The 20,179-nt window shown below is 37.4% G+C and overlaps 1 protein-coding gene across 5 annotated transcripts in view; it reads left to right on the forward strand.

Annotated features, from left to right (window-relative positions):
• The window catches only part of LOC133259007 (protein adenylyltransferase SelO-like), a 32,990-nt gene that overhangs the window by 4,132 nt on the left and 8,679 nt on the right, over positions 1-20,179 (forward strand). For 3 of the 5 annotated variants that reach the window (XM_061435868.1, XM_061435865.1, XM_061435866.1), the window contains exons 2-17: positions 354-472; positions 1,099-1,227; positions 2,891-2,955; positions 3,044-3,100; positions 3,211-3,309; positions 3,925-3,992; positions 4,907-4,994; positions 7,619-7,688; positions 10,369-10,441; positions 12,165-12,248; positions 13,015-13,144; positions 14,142-14,186; positions 14,292-14,373; positions 14,479-14,571; positions 17,481-17,560; positions 18,593-18,636. In XM_061435868.1, coding sequence (XP_061291852.1) covers positions 354-472; positions 1,099-1,227; positions 2,891-2,955; positions 3,044-3,100; positions 3,211-3,309; positions 3,925-3,992; positions 4,907-4,994; positions 7,619-7,688; positions 10,369-10,441; positions 12,165-12,248; positions 13,015-13,144; positions 14,142-14,186; positions 14,292-14,373; positions 14,479-14,571; positions 17,481-17,560; positions 18,593-18,636 — 1,326 coding nt within the window. Of the gene's footprint in view, positions 1-353; positions 473-1,098; positions 1,228-2,890; positions 2,956-3,043; positions 3,101-3,210; positions 3,310-3,924; positions 3,993-4,906; positions 4,995-7,618; positions 7,689-10,368; positions 10,442-12,164; positions 12,249-13,014; positions 13,145-14,141; positions 14,187-14,291; positions 14,374-14,478; positions 14,572-17,480; positions 17,561-17,680; positions 18,032-18,592; positions 18,637-20,179 lie in introns of those variants that run through there. The other 2 variants (XR_009740228.1, XM_061435867.1) reach the window with 2 other exon arrangements.

Here is a 20,179-nt window from a genome sequence, read left to right on the forward strand (position 1 = left end):
ACTGCAGCCTACCAGGCTCCTCCATCCATGGGATTTTCCAGGCAAGAGTTCTGGAGTTGGGTGCCATTGCCTTCTCCAAGTTTAGTGTATGGACCTTATGAAACATAACTCTTTAGAGGCAATTGTTAAATTTCTAGCATTGTGAACAGGCATGTATCAAATGTTCTGAAGTTTCTCACTGAGACTGGAATCAGAAAATGGTTGAAAATAATGGGATAGCTTTAAATAGCAAAGTGTGAACAAAATAGTAGTTCAAGTCGATTTTCTTGAAGAACTGTAGCCTTTCTAAGGATTATTAATGCTGTATATACAACAAATGAGAACATTAAGAAGGTCTTTTTTTTTTTTATCAGCTGTGTTGCCAACTGATCCTGTTAAAGAAAATTATGTGCGTAAAGTGAAAAACTGTGTTTTTTCAATTGCCTTTCCCACTCCTTTCCAATCAAGAGTACGTCTTGTAGCAGTTTCAAAGGTTAGGCTTTACTTTTTCACAACACAAATACTTAACTCACTATAATTTTGTCTAAAAATTAGTAACAGTTTTTGGAGTTAACTTGTTAGTCTATTGATAAATGATTTGTGTTTAAACTTTATAACTTGGAAAATGTCATTCTTAGAAATCACTTTTGAATACTTATTCCTGGGGCTGATACTTAGTTTCATTTTAAAATTATCTTACAAGGAAAACACACTTTTGTGAAAAAAAAAGAGGTAAATGAATTAAATTCTTAGAAAGGGGCTCTAATAACAAATTCTAAATTGTTCTCTCAAGATATAAATTAATTTGAAATTTTAAAAAAAGGACATTTACTTTTTTCTACTTCCTTGAAAAAATATGTGCCAGGAAGAATATTATTTTACCATGCATAATAAGAAATCCACAAAAATTTTAGAACTATCTAATAGAACTAATTTTCCCAAGTAGCATAAATAATCCTAAAAAGTATGGTACATCTCTTCTGGGAAGATATTAGTCTAATTTTGTAAGAAGTTTATTCTTTTAATTTTCCTTCTTCCATAAAGTTTATTTTTTCAAAAACTATTAAAGGATTACTTAAGTTTGCAAGAAGTTTGTTTTTTTTTTTTCCCCTGCCTCAGGAAGTGCTAGAAGATATTTTGGACCTTGATTTATCTGTCTCAGAAACAGATGATTTTATCCAGCTTGTAAGTGGTGGAAAGATAGTATTTGGATCCATTCCATTGGCTCACAGATATGGCGGCCACCAGGTAAGAATAGTACCAGGACTCTCCTGGTGGTGCAGTGGCTAAGACTCAGCACTCCCAGGGCAGGGGGCCTGGGATCGAAGCCTTCTTAGGGAACTAGATCCCACACCCCACAACTAAAAGATTCTGCAGCCACAACACATTGAATATCCCAAGTGCCTAAGACCTGGCACAGCCAAATTAATTAATTACAAAAAATAGTACCAGTATCACTTCCTTATGCAAATATAAGCAGCTGGTGGAAATGCTATCCCATTATAGAAATGTGTGCATGCTAAGTCACTTCAGTCGTGTCCAACTCTCTGCAAGCCCACGAACTATAGCCCATCAGGCTTCTCTGTCCATGGGATTCTCCCAGCAAGAATATTGGACTGGGTTGCCATTTCCTTCTCCTTGCATTAATTTATCTAATATTAGTATATTGAAACTTCACCAAGATGTTTCTAGAGCAATGTGTCATGAAATGTTTAATCTATTAGCTGATGTGATTTCCTAAGTTTCTCTGATAAAACTGAGGAAACTGAGGTGGCACAATATAATAGCTGTGTGAATTACTGCAAAAAAACTCATTCTGTGGAGTTCTTGGCAAGAGATTTAAGTTAAGTCAGGTTGCATGATGCATCAGTATAAAAGCCTCAGAAGGACAAATAGAATACAATTTTGCCAGAATCGCTGTAAAGCAAAGTTTTAGAACTGCTTTTAATAGAAACTGGTAGAAATTAAATCGGGATTAATTGGGGATGTTGTACATGCAAAAGCAATTGGAAATAAAGCAAAGATGTTGCTTTATATCAAATGTTGTCTTCTAGAAGTAAAGCAAGATGTTGAAGCAAGTTCAAGGTGTGCAATCTGACTGATTTAAAAAAAAAAAAAGGAGGACACAGAACCAATTGTTGAAATTGCTGTGACTTTCTTGTGAGTTTGATTAATTTAAGAAAATAGAGTGATCTTTAACTTAGCAAGTAACCATTAGCAATAATAATCATTCCCATTTTCCGAGATCAGACGAGATCGGGCGCCTTCAGGCTGATACGGCCGGAGGCAATCATTCCCATTTTTTGAGCACTTGGGTGCGTTGGACATAGTGCAAGACATTTTTCATATATTAATATTCATTCTTACAACAATCTGGCAAGGGTTTTCCCATTTTATGTAAGTGAAAAGTCAGTCTCACTGAGATTAAGTAACCCAAACAAATTTCCACAGCTAGTAAGTGGCATAGCTGGGAGCTGAACAACCACAAACAAATCTTAATGCAAAAGTCTGGAAACAGTTAATCATGTCCATTCAAAAGCAATTTTTTCCAGGTACAGTATGTTCCTGGTTTTATATTGTATATGTATTAGTACAGGCAAATTTTCTACTGACAGTTATTCCTAGTTCATGTTCTGGAATTAAGTAGGTCAGTTGTCAGTATTCTACCAAACAAGCTTGAGCTCAGCTATAAAATGATGAAGAAATTAATTATATGTCTTAAATTTATAATTTTAAAATGAATTTGACTTATGGATTGAATTTTATTTTCACCTTTATTCAGGTTGTTGATTATTATAATCTTAAAAATGCACTGTTCCAGTATCATTTGACAAAGTAACTTTGAATATAAGATTACAATAAACACTTTAAAGTTTAATAAACATGAATAATTTTCTCTTTTCCCTTTTAGTTTGGGATATGGGCAGATCAGCTTGGGGATGGAAGAGCCCATCTTATTGGAATTTACATGAACAGGTACTGCATGTTTTCTTGTAGAATAGCTTTTCTGCTAAATATTAACACAAATCTTCTAATATTTAGTGGTTTTTTTTTTTTCCCTAAGGCAAGGTGAAAAATGGGAGCTGCAATTAAAAGGCTCAGGAAAGACCCCATATTCCCGGTACATTTTGGTTTTGTTTTTTTTTTTCTTTTTTAAATTTTAGTCATCTAAGTAAAAATTAATGTTATCTGAATTATAACTGAAAATCTTTTTTATCGTTTTACCCATAGAAATGGTGATGGCAGAGCCATCCTTCATTCCTCTCTGAGAGAATTTCTGTGTAGTGAAGCTATGCATTATCTCGGAATTCCCACCAGCAGAGCTGCAAGGTAATTCCTTTCCTGTAAGCTAACTTTCAGCACTGCGTCACATTCCCTTCAGAAACACATCAGTGAAGTGAGCAGATAAACCCCCAAGAGCGTGACTTCTCATTATTTCTTACAGTTTTCAGTTCAGTTCAGACACTCAGTCGTGTCTGACTCTTTGCGACCCCATGGACTGCAGCACGCCAGGCTTCCCTGTCCATCACCAACTCCCAGAGCTTGCTCAAACTCATGTCCATTGTCAGTGATGCCATCCAACCATCTCATTCTCTGTCATCCCCGTCTCCTCCTGCCTTCAACCTTTCCCAGCATCAGGGTCTTTTCCAATGAGTCAGCTCTTTGCATCAGGTGGCCAAAGTATTGGAGTTTCAGCTTCAACATCAGTCCTTCCAATGAATATTCAGGACTGATTTCCTTTAGGATGGACTGGTTGGATCTCCTTACAGTCCAAGGGACTCTCAAGAGTCTTCTCCAACATCACAGTTCAAAGGGATCAATTCTTCAGCACTCAGCTTTCTTTATGGTCCAGTTCTCACATCCATACATAAATAGGTATAGCTTATAACTTGATAGCTTCCTAGCAGTTAAAAGTAAAACTTGGATGGTTCTCTTACCTTTCAGTCTGGTTGTGAGTGATGATGTGGTATGGAGAGATCAATTCTACAATGGAAACCTTGCAAAAGAACGAGGTAAGACAGTTCTTAGAATGCTTACATAAAATCACTAACTTCTTCGGGAATAACAGATATTGGGCATCTCAGCAGTCTTCGTAAAACATGGCCTGTGGGGACTTCCTGATGATTTAGTGGTTAAGACTTCGCTTTCCAGTGCAAGGGGTGCAGGTTCAATCCCTAGTTGGGGAGCTAGGATCCCACATGGCTTGCAGCAAAAAAGCCAAAATATAGAAAGCAATATTGTAACAAATTCAGTAAAGACTTTAAAATACTAAATAACAAAAGATCAAAAACTTGAGCTGTGGATCGTCATGATGTAAGTTCAGCGTTATGATATTATAATAGAATATCCTTTCTCATATGCTTATATCACTAAGCCATCCTTTTGAAATAGCAAAACATCTGGGAAGTGAACATGGGAAATTCATGGACAACCAATACAAAACATCCCAGAACGTCACAAAGCCAGTGCACCAACATTCATACACTTCCTTCCCAGAAGACGCCCCCAACCCCCAATTGCTCTTACTTCCTGTTTACTTCCAGTAAGTTTGGTTACCTTTCCCCTCAGCTGTTAGTAGGTCAGAAGTAAAAAATCAGAAAGTGCCATAGAGCAGTAAAAAGAGAAAGAGCAAGGGAAACCTTGTCTCTAAATCTCTGGCGAGGGAGGAGACCTGAAAACCAATAATAAACATATTTAACTAGTTATAAAGCAGAGCTATTGAGAACGGCTGACAGCATTACTTGCTTTATTAGGTAAATAAAGAGATAAAAGCCTTGGCCCTTTGTAGGATGTAAATTAATTGTTTTTCTGATAAATTCAATCACTCTATTTTTTATTAAAATAATTTCATTTTTAAGAAGAGCATGTTATGCTGTATTTGCACTATTTAAAATAGTTTATGCTAAAATAAATGTTTCTTTTCCAGGCGCAGTAGTGCTGCGTGTTGCAAAATCCTGGTTTAGAATTGGATCATTAGAAATTTTGACTCATTCTGGTGAACTGGATTTACTAAGGTTAGAAAACCACTTTTGTTTTTTTTTTAAATGGTAGAAGACAGTGGAAAGAAATGCTTGTTTATGTGCTGTGAAGTTAAAATATTTTTGGTTTTCTTGTAAGACTTCAAATTTCAATTAATAGATATTTTTAACATCTGTTAGATACGTGTGTGTCTACTATCGTGTGGGTTTCTAGGAGGCTGAAAAAGATGTGTTTAGACTCAGTAGACTCTCTTCTCAAGAAGTGTTTTTATCTAGTATGAAACCCAGTTGGAACTGAGGGCCTCTGTGCCACCCAGACACCAGGTGGAAGCAACTCGAACTCCTGAATTCTGCAGCCTCACGAGGTTCCAGAGCTCTCCTCCAACATCAGGGGTTCCCAGGATGAGTGCTCTGGCTCATGTGTCTTCTTTCCTGGGCTCCAGTTTTGACATGTGTGTGATGCCTGTTACATACTGGGTTGACCCAGTCCCTTCAACAGGGCGAGAGCAAACAAACGGTAGACTGAAACTGCACACAGCATTTATGAACAAATCTTACTGAAGATTTCTTCAGGTAAGACAGAGGAACAATGCCCTCAAAAGATCAAAAGCTCTCCCCCTTGTGTCACGCAGCGTAGCTTCCACCAAACTCCAATGTCTTGGGGCCTACGGAATCAGCACTCACAAAATTCTGTCTTCCTCAAAGCTGACTTAGCAGGATGTTTCTTCAAACAAAAACATTTCCTCCTTTAAGAGGAATTCTGTTCCATTTGTTAAGATCATACAGTTTTAAAAAGCCACTAGAAATAATATAAGAAAATTCTCTTGGACAAACTAGAATCATTTGGATCATGAATCCTCACTGTAGTTATCAGCCTGAAAGTGAAGTGAAAGTGAAAGTCGCTTAGTTGTGTCCAACTCTTTGCGACCCCATGGACTGTAGAGTCCATGGAATTCTCCAGGCCAGAATACTGGAGTGGGTAGCCTTTCCCTTCTTCAGGGAATCTTCCCAATCCAAGTATTGAACCCAGGGCTCTTGCATTGCAGGCGGATTCTTTACCAGCTGATCCACAAGGGAAGCCCAAGAATACTGGAGTGGGTATCCTATCCCCTCTCCAGCGAATTTTTCCAACCCAGAAATCGAAAACCAGGGTCTCCTCCATTGCAGGCGGATTCTTTACCAACTGAGCTATCAGGGAAGTTATCAGCTTAGTAAGTCCAAATTCCTGGTCCACGAAGAGTATGGGGAGAGAGAAAAGCAGAGAAGTCATCACCATTGTCATGACTCTTCTCCCAAGTCTCTTTAGCAAGTGTTTACTGGACTCAGTGGTGCTGGAGAAGACTCTTGACAGCCCTTTGGACTGCAAAGAGATCAAACCATGTCAATCCTAAAGGAAATCAGTCCTGAATATTCGTTGGAAGGACTGCTGCTGAAGCCGAAGCTCCAATACTCTGGCCGCCTGATGCAAAGAACTGACTCGTTGGAAAAGAACCTGATGCTGGGAAAGATTGAAGGCAAAAGAAGGGGACAGTAAAGGAGGAGATGGTTAGATAGCAGCACTGACCTGGTGGACATGAATTTGAGCAAATCCCAAGAGACAGTGAAGGACAGGGGAGCCTGGCACGCCTCAGTCCATGGGGTCTCAAGAGTCAGACTAGACTTAGTGACTGAACAACAACACTGAACTGAGGGTCATCCGAGCTTATTGAGAGAGGAGTCTCCTCTCAAAGGGCGCTGTTTCTAACTTTTCATTTTTCTGGGGGGTGGTCATTCCACTCAGATTTACCAGATCACTGAAATTGTTCCATCTGGTCTTCATACTTCAATTATATCTCACTTACTCTCTCTGACATTTGATGTATACTGGTGACCAGTTTATCCTGAAAATGCCTATGTTGGCTACCACAACCATGTATATATTCCGTTTTGTTTCCCAAGTGCCTGAAGCAGGTCTCTAATCCACTCTAAATAAACTCTAATCCACTCCTATTGTTTTGTTTTTTTTTTTCACTCATATTGTTTTGAATGGGTTTTAATAATTCCCAAATCATATCTGCAGTCCCCAGCTTTTTTTCAGGATTCTCTCTCATCCAGTGCAAGAAACACTAGTAGTTGACTAAGCAGAGTAGTCAGTTAAAGTACAGAATGGAACATGATACACAACTTTAATATTTTAACTTCAAACACTGACCAATTTCTTGGAAACCTTATCTGTGAAGCCTTACATGACCTTCTATACATAAATAATCATTCCCTACTCTGTTATCTTTGTCCTTTTTATATATTTCTATGATTGCATGTATTAGACAGTGAGGTCATTATTTCTTTGGATGTTTTTCTCCCCAGTAGACTCTGCTCTTTAATGTCTGGGTTTGGCTTTTGTCATTTTTCCTAGCACTTGGAGTTTCTCCATAGATGTTTGCTGAACCGATCTGAGTTGCATCATAAGATGGCATCTAATATGATCTTAGAAACGTATTTCCAGTTGTGATTGGCATTGAGGAAATATTTCTCTGTGGCTGGGCATAAAATCTTATTTAATTTTTAAAATGATAAGCATGCATTCTAATGAATTCATGAATGTTGGGAGTGGGCTGAGATGATTGATATTCGATACTGTATTCTGAGGAACACTGATGGCTATCTCCCCTTATCTCTAGGATGTTATTAGACTTCATCATACAGGAGTACTTCCCCTTAGTAGATGTCAAGGAACCTAACAGATATGTGGTAAGTTTGTTTTTAAAACAAAGGGCAATACTCTTTTTCTCTATTGCCTGGCCACCATCAAGGTTACAACCTAGCGCTTAAAAAACTAAAGTTAAAAAGGAAAACGTAGAGCACTTTGAACATGTTGTGAAAGGAAAAGATGATGAACTACCTTGAAAACAAGACTTGGATAAGGAAGTTGTAAGACCATCCCCATGGAAAAGAAATGCAAAAAAGCAAAATGGCTGTCTGGGGAGGCCTTACAAATAGCTGTGAAAAGAAGAGAAGCGAAAAGCAAAGGAGAAAAGGAAAGATATAAACATCTGAATGCAGAGTTCCAAAGAATAGCAAGAAGAGATAAGAAAGCCTTCTTCAGCGACCAATGCAAAGAAATAGAGGAAAACAACAGAATGGGAAAGACTAGAGATCTCTTCAAGAATATCAGAGATACCAAAGGAATATTTCATGCAAAGATGGGCTTGATAAAGGACAGAAATGGTATGGCCTAACAGAAGCAGAAGATATTAAGAAGAGATGGCAAGAATACACAGAAGAACTGTACCAAAAGGATCTTCACGACCCAGATAATCACGATGGTGTGATCACTGACTTAGAGCCAGACATCCTGGAATGTGAAGTCAAGTGGGCCTTGGAAAGCATCACTATGAACAAGGCTAGTGGAGGTGATGGAATTCCAGTTGAGCTATTCCAAATCCTGAAAGATGATGCTGTGAAAGTGTTGCACTCAATATGCCAGCAAATCTGGAAAACTCAGCAGTGGCCACAGGACTGGAAAAGGTCCGTTTTCATTCCAATCCCAAAGAAAGGCAATGCCAAAGAATGCTCAAACTACCGCACAATTGCACTCATCTCATACGCTAGTAAAGTAATGCTCAAAATTCTCCAAGCCAGGCTTCAGCAATATGTAAACCATGAACTTCCTGATGTTCAAGCTGGTTTTAGAAAAGGCAGAGGAACCAGAGATCAAATTGCCAACATCCGCTGGATCATGGAAAAAGCAAGAGAGTTCCAGAAAAACATCTACTTCTGCTTTATTGACTATGCCAAAGCTTTTAACTGTGTGGATCACAATAAACTGTGGGAAATTCTGAAAGAGATGGGAATACCAGACTACCTGACCTGCCTCTTGAGAAATTTGTATGCAGGTCAGGAAGCAACAGTTAGAACTGGACATGGAACAAAAGACTGGTTCCAAATAGGAAAAGGAGTACGTCAAGGCTATATATTGTCACCCTGCTTATTTAACTTCTATGCAGAGTACATCATGAGAAACGCTGGACTGGAAGAAACACAAGCTGGAATCAAGATTGCCGGGAGAAATATCAATAACCTCAGATATGCAGATGACACCACCCTTATGGCAGAAAGTGAAGAGGAACTCAAAAGCCTCTTTATGAAAGTGAAAGTGGAGAGTGAAAAAGTTGGCTTAAAGCTCAACATTCAGAAAACAAAGATCATGGCATCCAGTCCCATCACTTCATGGGAAATAGATGGGGAAACAGTGTCAGACTTTATTTTTCTGGGCTCCAAAATCACTGCAGATGGTGACTGCAGCCATGAAATTAAAAGACGCTTACTCCTTGGAAGGAAAGTTATGACCAACCTAGATAGCATATTCAAAAGCAGAGACATTACTTTGCCAACAAAGGTTCGTCTAGTCAGGGCTACGGTTTTTCCTGTGGTCATGTATGGATCTGAGAGTTGGACTGTGAGGAAGGCTGAGCACCGAAGAATTGATGCTTTTGAACTGTGGCGTTAGAGAAGACTCCTGAGAGTCCCTTGGACTGCAAGGAGATCCAACCAGTCCATTCTGAAGGAGATCAGCCCCGGGATTTCCTTGGAAGGAATGATGCTAAAGCTGAAACTCCAGTACTTTGGCTGCCTCATGCGAAGAGTTGACTCATTGGAAAAGACTCTGATGCTGGGAGGGATTGGGGGCAAGAGGAGAAGGGGACGACAGAGGATGAGATGGCTGGATGGCATCACTGACTCGATGGACTCAGGGACTCGAGTGAACTCAGGGAGTTGGTGATGGACAGGGAGGCCTGGCGTGCTGGGATTCATGGGGTCGCAAAGAGTTGGACACCACTGAGCGACTGATCTGAAGTGTGACTACATCCTGACTACATATGTTGTTTTTTGTAACTTGTCACATATATTCTTTTCTCACACATTTGATATATAGATATTTCTATAGTAGTGGCCCTAAAAAAAAATACATACATCATATGCAAATGAGATTTTCTATTCATATGGAATTTTGATCTATTCATATGGAAATTTTTTGATCTGCATAATCTTTTTCTTTTAACAGCTACAAAGAAATTCCATTATTTTTCTTGGTGACTTATTTCAAAGTTTAATAACTCATTTTGTTTACATTTAACTCCAATGTTTACATTTAACTCAGCATAAAACTTTATGCTGAATTCTAATGTTTTTCCTTTTCTTACTGTGCATGGAGAAAATCTGATCATAATACTGTGCCTGAGCCTTTTATACGTTATTTCTGGGTCAATAATTCTATGTTCTTCCGTTGTTTTCTTACACGTACTAATTTCCATCCCTTTAATCATCTTTTGGCCCACCTTTGAGGGGATCTTTCCGTGTTGGAAACAGAAAGATCCTAAAAGCATAGACACTACTGAGGAGTCTGAAAATTTTCTAAATTTTATTTTAGGATTTCTTTTCTATTGTGGTGTTTGAGACGGCACAGCTCATTGCCTTGTGGATGTCTGTTGGTTTTGCTCATGGTAAGTTATCTACTGATGTTTCAGTCTTCTGATAAGAAAGTAGAATCAATCTGTTGAAGCCAGAAGACTTCTTTTTTGTGTGTATTTTAAATATTCCCACCAGTGAGCAGGAATAACATTTATAATATATGAATTTGTTTTTAGCAAAAGAGAAACAATTCTCTCATGTTTAAAATGATTTTGAATGGAACAGATACACAAAATAGAATAAGCATCCTTGATTTGATGGGGGTATTGTTACCTGTAAAGCTTTTTACCCTTGTGAGTATATATTATATTAGGTCTTTTAAAAGCTTTAAAAAAAAAAAAAAAAAAAAAAACCTTAATCATAAAAGCACTATCTGCACTTATGGTAAAGAATTTAAAATATACAGAAGTGCCTGTGAGTTCTGTCTTCCAGGATATTCTTGACCTTCCAGGATCATTAGTAATGATTTCATCTCAATTCTTCTAGACTTTTTTTGGATGGTATTCATACATCTATAAAAACAGGGCTGGCTTGTGTGTGTTGTAAGCCATTCACTGTGTGGGGTTACACTGGAAGGAATATCTGCCTGAACTGAGAATGCTATGCTATGCTAAGTTGCTTCAGTTGTGTCTGACTCTGTGCAACCCCATAGACGGCCTCCCACCAGGCTCCCCCGCCCCTGGGATTCTCTAGGCAAGAACACTGGAGTGGGTTGTCATTTCCTTCTCCAATGCAGGAAAGTGAAAAGTTAAAGTGAAGTTGCTCAGTCGTGCCCGACTCTTAGCGACCCCATGGACTGCAGCCCACCAGGCTCCTCCGTCCATGGGATTTTCCAGGCAAGAGTACTGGAGTGGGGTGCCAAAAGCAAATCATATATATACTAAGATCTCTGGCTAAATACCAAAGAGGGTTCTCACGTTGCAAAACCTCTTGAACTCTGCCTTAATTACATACTCACTGTGTCTCACTTGGGATGGGTTGGGGTGGTGAGCAGGGAGGTGTTTCAGAGTTTTTGCTTTTACGAATTATGCTGCAGTGACCACAGTGCAGCTGTATCTGAAGGTGAGTTTCTGAGGATAAACTCCTAAAAGTGGAATGGCTGGATTAGAGAGTATATATATACTGAACACTTTGACAAGCTGAGTCATCCTGCTCTGAAAAAGGGTGAAACCGTCTACCGTGGACACTGCTGCCACCACATCCAATTCTCCTACATTAGGCTGGTGTATGCACGCCCAGCCTCCCTCCTTCCCCACACTCTGCCATGACCCCCTCCCCTAGGAGGTCACACTCCCTCCCCACTCTGCTGGTGGTCTGCAGCTAAGGACTGTTAGTTATGGGGTACATGGATATGTACCAATATGGATATTTTTACCTTTCCCCCACTCTCACAACTTTTGAAACTTAATGTTACTTTAGTAGTCTCAGTTGCATTCCAAACTACATATATTTTCAAATAAATGCTAGAAATTCAGGACAAATGAGACGAACTTTTATTTCTTGGGGCTTTTATTCCTGTAGTATTTGAAATCTTTGGGGAGGGGAAGTATACAACAAAAGGCTAAATTTAAAATACAGTTTTAATATATATTAAGCTACTTGACTTCACCAGTTAAACTTTCAATTGATAAACTGATTTTGTTTCATTTCTAAAACAGATGCATCTTCATGACCTCTCCTATTCTATATAGTTTTATACAGTTAAAAATGCTTTATTATTTTATTATCATGCTTTTGGCATTTTGTTGTTGTTAGGTGTTTGTAATACTGATAACTTCAGTTTGTTATCCATTACAATTGACTATGGTCCATTTGGTTTTATGGAGGCCTATAATCCAGGTATGTATGATTTATATGTATATTCTTTATTTCACTAAAAAAAATTATCACTGGTTTATTTTAGATAAACCATTATGGCTAACACAAGGCTGAGGTAGTAGAAAGAATTGGGTTCATTGATTAAACAGTTGTGTTATGTGCTACTCAATCTTCCAGGTGCCACAGGGAGATAATATTGAGTCCTCAAAGATGGAAACTCCCATCCATGGGTGGTGCAGAGATTAGGACTCTGAGCTTTCACTGCCAAGGGCACAGGTTCAATCCCTGGTCTGGGAACTAAGATCCCGCAAGCCCCTAGGAGTGGCAAAAAAACCCAGAAAGCCAAAAAATTACTTATTAAGAGAAGATGCCATGAAGGGAGGAAGGGCCTTCATTGTCAGACAGACATGAGTCTGAACTCTGGCATCTGATCGATCCTTAATCTGTGCCCTTGGTCAAGTAATTTAACCTCCCCCTTACTAATCTGTTATAGGATCAGGGTTGGGGAACATGCTGTTGAGATGGAGTGTGAAGTACATGTGATAACCCAGAAATTCTTGTAGGTTAGAAATGTGTGCCTCTATTAGGCAAATATTCATATTTTAAAAGATTTTCATGAGCATGGGTATTAAGTATTTACATTACTCTTGAGTTAAATGTTTAAATGTCAGAAATGTTTTTATCTAATAAATATAAATTCATTAAGTTTAAATGTAAACTTAAAAATGAAGAAAGAACTATTATAATTGTCATCACTGTAAAACGGTTGTATTTTTGTTCTAAACAGATTTTGTACCAAACACATCTGATGATGAAAGAAGATATAAAATAGGAAATCAGGCCAATATTGGGATGTTTAATTTAAACAAGTTGTTACAAGCACTAAACCCATTATTGAATCCTAGGCAAAAGCAACTGTGAGTAAACCTAAAATCTACTAATTAAATCAGTGTGAAAATATATCTGTATAGTGATCACTTTTTTAAAACCAAGAAACATTTTAAAAACAATCTTTAATATTTAATAATGAAGGCTTCCAAACTGTATGTTTATATATATTTTTTTTGGGGGGGGGAGGGAGGGTACATTGTTGGCCTTTTTCCATACTTATAAGGATAAAATGTTCTCCTATTTATTGTTTTTTAGGTGTTGTGAAATCATAGTTTATTTCTTCTTTGATCCAAAGGTTATTTATTACTGTTTTTCTGAATTTCTAAGTAGTCGGGCTTTTTATTTAACAGACATATATAGGCTATTCACATTGACTATAATAATTGATATATTTTATTCCTTCTGTTTTATGTTGTGCATTATCTTTAACTTTCCCCCTACTTTCCTTACCTTTTAATGATTTGAGCAGCTCACTCATTCCTCCCCCACCCCACCCACTTTGATTTGGAAACTACTACATTTCCCAACTCCCACAGTTATCTTCCCTTCTCTGCCACTTTCTCTACTGTTAAAAGAGAACAAGTTTTTCAGATATTTTCCCTCACTAAACATCTATTTGCGTGTTATTTTCCCTTCCATCCCATTCAGGCAAATAAAATGTCATTGTACTGGGTGAGGTATCTAATGCATTGTTTGGGGTCTAAGATAAGTTTTAAAATACACCAGATTCTTTTGGTATTATGGAGACATATTAGCATTTATCCTCTAAGCTGATTGTATATAGTGATATTTCAGGAGTGACATGATTTGACCTGTACTGTCTTCAAATCTTTGAGACAGTAAATTTACATGGACAATTTTCTCTAAGATATGATATATAATTAAATCACTAAAATAGAATCAGTAGACATATCGAACATTATTTAATATATGAGAAGGTTCACTTTGTTCACATAAAATGTAACTCAAGAATGTGAATATTAAATTCAGGTTTACCTATGCTCTCCTTTCTTCTCCCTACAGTGCCACTCAGATCCTTAAGGAGTATCCCCTTCTTTACTATACAAGGTTCGTTTGTTTGAACACATATTAAAGCATCCTGCTTGGTTTGAGGGCAATTCTTAAAATAGTGAGAATTTTAATAACAAATTGAATTGGCGTTTTCCCTTTTAGATTTAGAGAACTGTTCAAAGCCAAATTGGGATTACTTGGAAAAAGCGAGGGTGATGATGATTTAATTGCATTTCTCTTACATGTGAGTTTATTATCGTTTTATCTTTTTTTCCTGATTAACATTTGACTGAATACACTGTATATTCTTGGAATGACTGAGGTTGCTAAATGTAATTATTTTCATTAGCTCATGGAAAAGACAGAAGCTGACTTTACAATGACATTTCGGCAGCTCAGTGAGATCACTCAAAGCCAATTACAGGAACTAGTCATTCCTCAGGTATTTATTCATGCCTTTTGGCTTTTTTCTTAACTCACTTTTCTTTAACAGGTTTGATAAGGCATAATTTACATACCCTAAAATCCCATTCATTTTAAGTGTACAATTCAGTGATTTTTAAATAATGTGCAGATTTTTTTGCAGCTATGCCACAATTCAGTTTTAGACCAATTCCATCACTCTAAAAGATCCTTTGTTCCCATTTGCAGTGAATCCCTTTTTTCTGCTTCTGTTCTCAAGCAACTACTAATCTTCTTTCTGTCTCTTAAGATTTCCTTTCTAGACATTCTCTGTAAATGGAATCATATGATATGTAATCTTTAGTATCTGGCTTATTTTTGAGGTTCACCCATGTCATAACCTATATCAGTGGTTCTTTCCTCTTTATTACTTTTAAGATCTCTTAAGTATATCTTAAAATATTATTTTCTGTTTATTACTTTATAACTCCCTTATAAGGATAGACCACGTTCTGTTTATCCAGTTACTAGTTGATGGACATTTGGATCATTTCCATTTTCTGGCTATTGTGGATATGGATATTAACTAGAAGTAATGCTCAAAATTCTCCAAGCAAGGCTTCAACAGTACACAAACCAAGAACTTCCAGATGTTCAAGCTAGATTTAGAAAAGGCAAAGGAACCAGAGATCAGATTACCAACATCTGCTGGATCATCGAAAAAGCAAGAGAGTTCCAGAAAAACATCTACTTTTGCTTTATTGACTACGCCAAAGCCTTTGACTGGGTGGATCACAACAAACTGAAAAATTCTTCAAGAGATGGGAATACCAGACCACCTGACCTGCCTTCTGAGAAATCTGTATGCAGGTCAAGAAGCAACAGTTAGAACTGGACATGGGACAACAGACTGGTTCCAAATTGGGAAAGGAGTACAATATACAAGGCTGTATATTGTCACCCTGCTTATTTAACTTAAATGCAGAGTACATCATGCAAAATGCCGGGCTGGATGAAGCACAAGCTGGAATCAAGATTGCCGGGAGAAATATCAGTAACCTCAGATATGCAGATGACACCACCCTTATGGCAGAAAGTGAAGAACTAAAGAGCCTCTTGATGAAAAGTGAAAGAGGAGAGTGAAAAAGCTGGCTTAAAACTCAACATTCAGAAAACTAAGATCATGGCATCCAGTCCCATCACTTCATGGCAAATAGATGGGGAAACAATGGAAACAGCGACAGACTTTATTTTCTTGGGCTCCAAAATCACTGTAGATGGTGACTGTAGCCATGAAATTAAAAGACACTTGCCCCTTGGAAGAAAAGTTATGACCAACCTAGACAGCATATTAAAAAGCAGAGATATTACTTTGCTGACAAGGGTCTGTCTAGTCAAAGCTATGGTTTTTCCAGTAGTCATGTATGGATGTGAGAGTTGGACTGTAAAGAAAGCTGAGCACTGAAGAATTGATGTTTTTGAACTGTGATGTTGGAGAAGACTCTTGAGAGTCCTCTGGACCGCAAGGAGATCCAACCAGTCCATCCTAAAGGAAATCAGTCCTGAATATTCATTGGCAGGACTGATGCGGAAGCTGAAACTCCAATACTTGGATGCGAAGAACCGACTCATTGGAAAAGACCCTGATGCTGGGAAGGATTGAAGGCAGGAGGAGAAGGGGACGACAGAGGATGAGATGGTTGGATGGCATCACCGACATGATGGACATGAGTTTGAGTAAACTCCGGGAGTTGGTGATGGACAGGGAAGCCTGGCGTCTTGCTGTCCATGGGGTCACAAAGAGTTGGACACAACTGAGCAACTGAACTGAACTGAACTAACCAGAAGACTCCTACTTATTATAGATTTTAATAAATTAGATCTACTTATAGGGTGTGAATCTTTTATATTGATCATTGTTTTTATTATTTTCAGATAAAAACATAGCCATATTTTTAAAAATTTGTTTCTTCATTATATTTTATGATCTTTTCTGTGTTAACCAAAGAAATATATACATATATATACACATAAAATTATGTGTGTATATATATATATATATATATAGTACTCACAGGTGTGAAATAGCCATAAATTATGTTTTTAGAAGTGATTTGAATAAAAGAATGTCTACTTATACAGTAAAATATTAACTATTAAGCATCTTGGATATAATTTTAAAATTAGAAATGATTTGCCTATCAGAACTAATTATCATATAATGTGTAGAAAACTGACACAAAGTAATGTTAACGTGATCTGAACAAGTTCTTGACAAGTGTTAATATTTAAATTATTGAATATTGGGAAAATCTAGGAGAGTAGATCATAACGCCTTTATTTAATAGTTCATTTCTGTGTCTTCTGAATTTGAAATTTTTTCAACCCCGTAACACTTAGCTAGAGCTAATTGCTTATTTCTGTTCCCTTAACCATTATGTATATTTCTGTAACACTTCTAAAATGGCACTGAAGTATTTGTTTATACATTTTCCTTTTTAAAAGCAGAGGCTATGTCTTATTAATTTTTATATGCTTCCCAACTAACATAGTTCCTAACACACAGCTGACATAATGAATTGATAGATAAATAAATAAAAGTTACAAATTAAATTTTGAAAGTAAATAATAAATTAAGCAAGTTAAGCATTAAGCAAGTTCCCTATTTAAAGGAAGGGTTTTGATAAGTATTCACATGTAATGTCTATTTATAAGAACTCTGTATATTTTTTTATTTCTTTTAAATCATTCCATGACATGGATTTCCATGAATTAGAATTTGAGTTGAATGTTATATAAAGAAAAGGAAAACACTGTTCCTTTTTACTGCTTCTGCTTGAAATAGAGAACCTCAAAAGAAATCTGGATGTTATAAATTATTAATATTGGAACGTACAATTTAAGGAACATACAGTTAAAATAAGCAGTCTATTACTGTATTTTCTCTAGGAATTCTGGGCACTGAAAATGATCTCAAAGCACAAACTCTTTCCTGCCTGGGTGTCCCAGTACCTTTCGAGACTCAAGAGGTAAAGTAACCTAATCTTACTTCTTGAAAGAGCATGTAATGTGTTACTTTAGCATCATCAACCCATCAGATTCCTCACTTCCTTTCCATTTTCCAACACTTCCTTCTAACTCCCGGGAAGTCTGCTCTGGATGAGGCGTGTCTGCTAACATCTCACCCACACTGAGAGCACCCCTCTGTTCACCTCAGCTCTGCTAACACCACCCAAGGACCAACCCCCTCAAAGCCTTGAAGCTCTGGGGAGAGCACACCAGGATTTCATCCAGTGTCTCGTAACTGTCCTCACATCTTCTACAATTGTCAGAAGTTGCTCTGCTTCATAACCATCACAATGAATCGGAAGCAACAAACAGCAAAGAGTATGCAGTTGTAGGTGGCACACGAAAAAGTTGAAGAGGGAGACCACAGCATTCACAGAAGCAAATAGCCTTTCACAGTTTAATGACAGCTGAGGGTTTTCATAAAGCTGACCGTGAGTAACAAAGAACAAGTTATTTTCAGAAAACTGTGTTTAAGATAAAAATAGGTGCCAGGGAGTTTAAATTCTTTTTTTAAGACAAAATTATTTTTTTTAATTGGTAAAAATAAAACTTTTGGGCTTATCTCAAATAACTAAATCGGCTTCCCTGGTGGCTCATACAGCAAAAAATTTGTGGGCAATGTGGGAGGCCTGGGTTCATTCCCTGGGTTGGGAAGATCCCCTGGAGAAGGGAATGGCAACCCACTCCAGTGTTCTTGCCTGGAGAATCCCATAGAGAGAGGAGCCTGGCAGGCTATAAGACCATGGGGTTGCAGAGTAGGATACAACTGAGTGACTAAGCACAGCACAGCACAAATAACTAAATAAGGCATTATTTTATGTATTGTTTAATCAAACAGTATTTTCTGTCTTCCTTTCAGGTACTGATTCAGTGTAATTAAAACTTTTTCTTTTCAATATTTGTCTTGTGAAATAATATTCACCCTTTTGGAAAAATGATATGATTTGGGGAGACAGTGATTAATTCCGTCCTTTGTTCTGTTCATTTTTTAGTAACATCAGTGACTCAGATTCTGAAAGAAGAAAAAGAATGACAGGTAAGTAATCTTTTTGATTTTTTTCATCTTTAAAGATTCTTATATAAAAGTGATAAGCTTTGGAACCTGGGAAGTAATTACTTGAGGGAACTGAATTTGTTGTTTTGCTTTTAACTACAGTAACTTTAGATGAGTGTATTTTCATAGAGCTGAAGTGTCAAATAGAAGCCTTTCTGGTTTGAGCAGGTGACTTAGTTTGAGTATGATACCCCTGCTTTCAATACATTTGCCGATTGATGTTTAAATAATATGGTCTTCAAAGATGGTGGAGAGACAAGGAAGATGATGTGGTTTATGGCAGAAAGAACATGAGTTTTAGAATCTGACAGATGACTCTCATCTTGCCACTTTTTTTGCTGTATAATATAAAGTTTCAATGCTCTCAGCTATTTTTAAAGGGGGCATATTTTGTAGGAATGTTGTAATCGTGAGTAATAATATTTGTAAGTTATCTTGTTACAGTGCCTGGGCCTTAATACACATCCACTAAATGACGGAGCTAAAAAAAAAAATCACCTTTATATACTGCTTTCAGTTTACTATGCAACATCATGCTTGGTAAAAGAAATGGAAGAAAAAAATGGAAGTTAGTTCTTTCTGCACTGTGGGCTCTAAAGGATCAAATAAGTTAAGACAGAAGGACTCCAGTCCTGGAGAGGAGAGCTAGTAAGTTGGTATCATCAGGGCGGCTGATCCATGTGGATGAAATAAGGGGATGCTAATATCCCACATTAAGTTAGTGGATGAGATTGCTTCTTGACTCAGGACATCATTGTAGAAATAAAAGCAAGCAGAGTTTTTACAAGGAAGTGAATAACCTATTTGGGGCTCAGCATGGGTTCAGTTGCCAGGCACTTATGTACATTGATGCAGTCATACAGAATTTATAGGGAAGCTCAGTATGGATACTCTCAGCAATTAAGAGAAAAAAAGAAATTGAAAGAAGAAAATATGCCTGACAGGGAGGCCTGGCGTGCTGCGGTTCATGAGGTCACAAAGAGTCAAACACGACTGAGCGACTGAACTGACTGACTTTAGGATTTGGATTTGTTTGGTCATGACAGGATGGATGAGATGGTAAAATGAAAGATATTTAAGTGAATTCAAGGCTGCAGCTTTGAGTAAAAGAAATAATTAAGTGTTGAACAGTGTACTCTTAATTTCCACAATGAGCAATGGTCAAGTTCCAGACCAGATTTTACAAATGTATGGAATTAGGTAGCTCTTCAAAGAATTCTATAAGCAGATCTACAATTTTCTGATTTCAGATAGTTTGTATGTGTATAATTTGATCCAAGCTACTTCTGTTTGCAGCTGCAAGTCCTAGTATATTTTAACAGTATTCCATTGCCAGGTTTCTATAGTGTTAAGATTGTCAGACTTTAAATTGGGTGAGCTAATTTAAGATAACTACTTTTAAGATAACTACAAGATAACTACTCCCTCTGCCTAAGCTGACTGCTTCCACAATTTTCTTTGCATGCCAATTTCCTTTTCATCTATGGACTGTATATATTTATTGTATGTATGTGTTCTTATTTTA

This window comes from Bos javanicus, chromosome 13, assembly GCF_032452875.1.
Source record: "Bos javanicus breed banteng chromosome 13, ARS-OSU_banteng_1.0, whole genome shotgun sequence".
In the NCBI taxonomy this organism is placed as follows: Eukaryota; Metazoa; Chordata; class Mammalia; order Artiodactyla; family Bovidae; genus Bos; species Bos javanicus.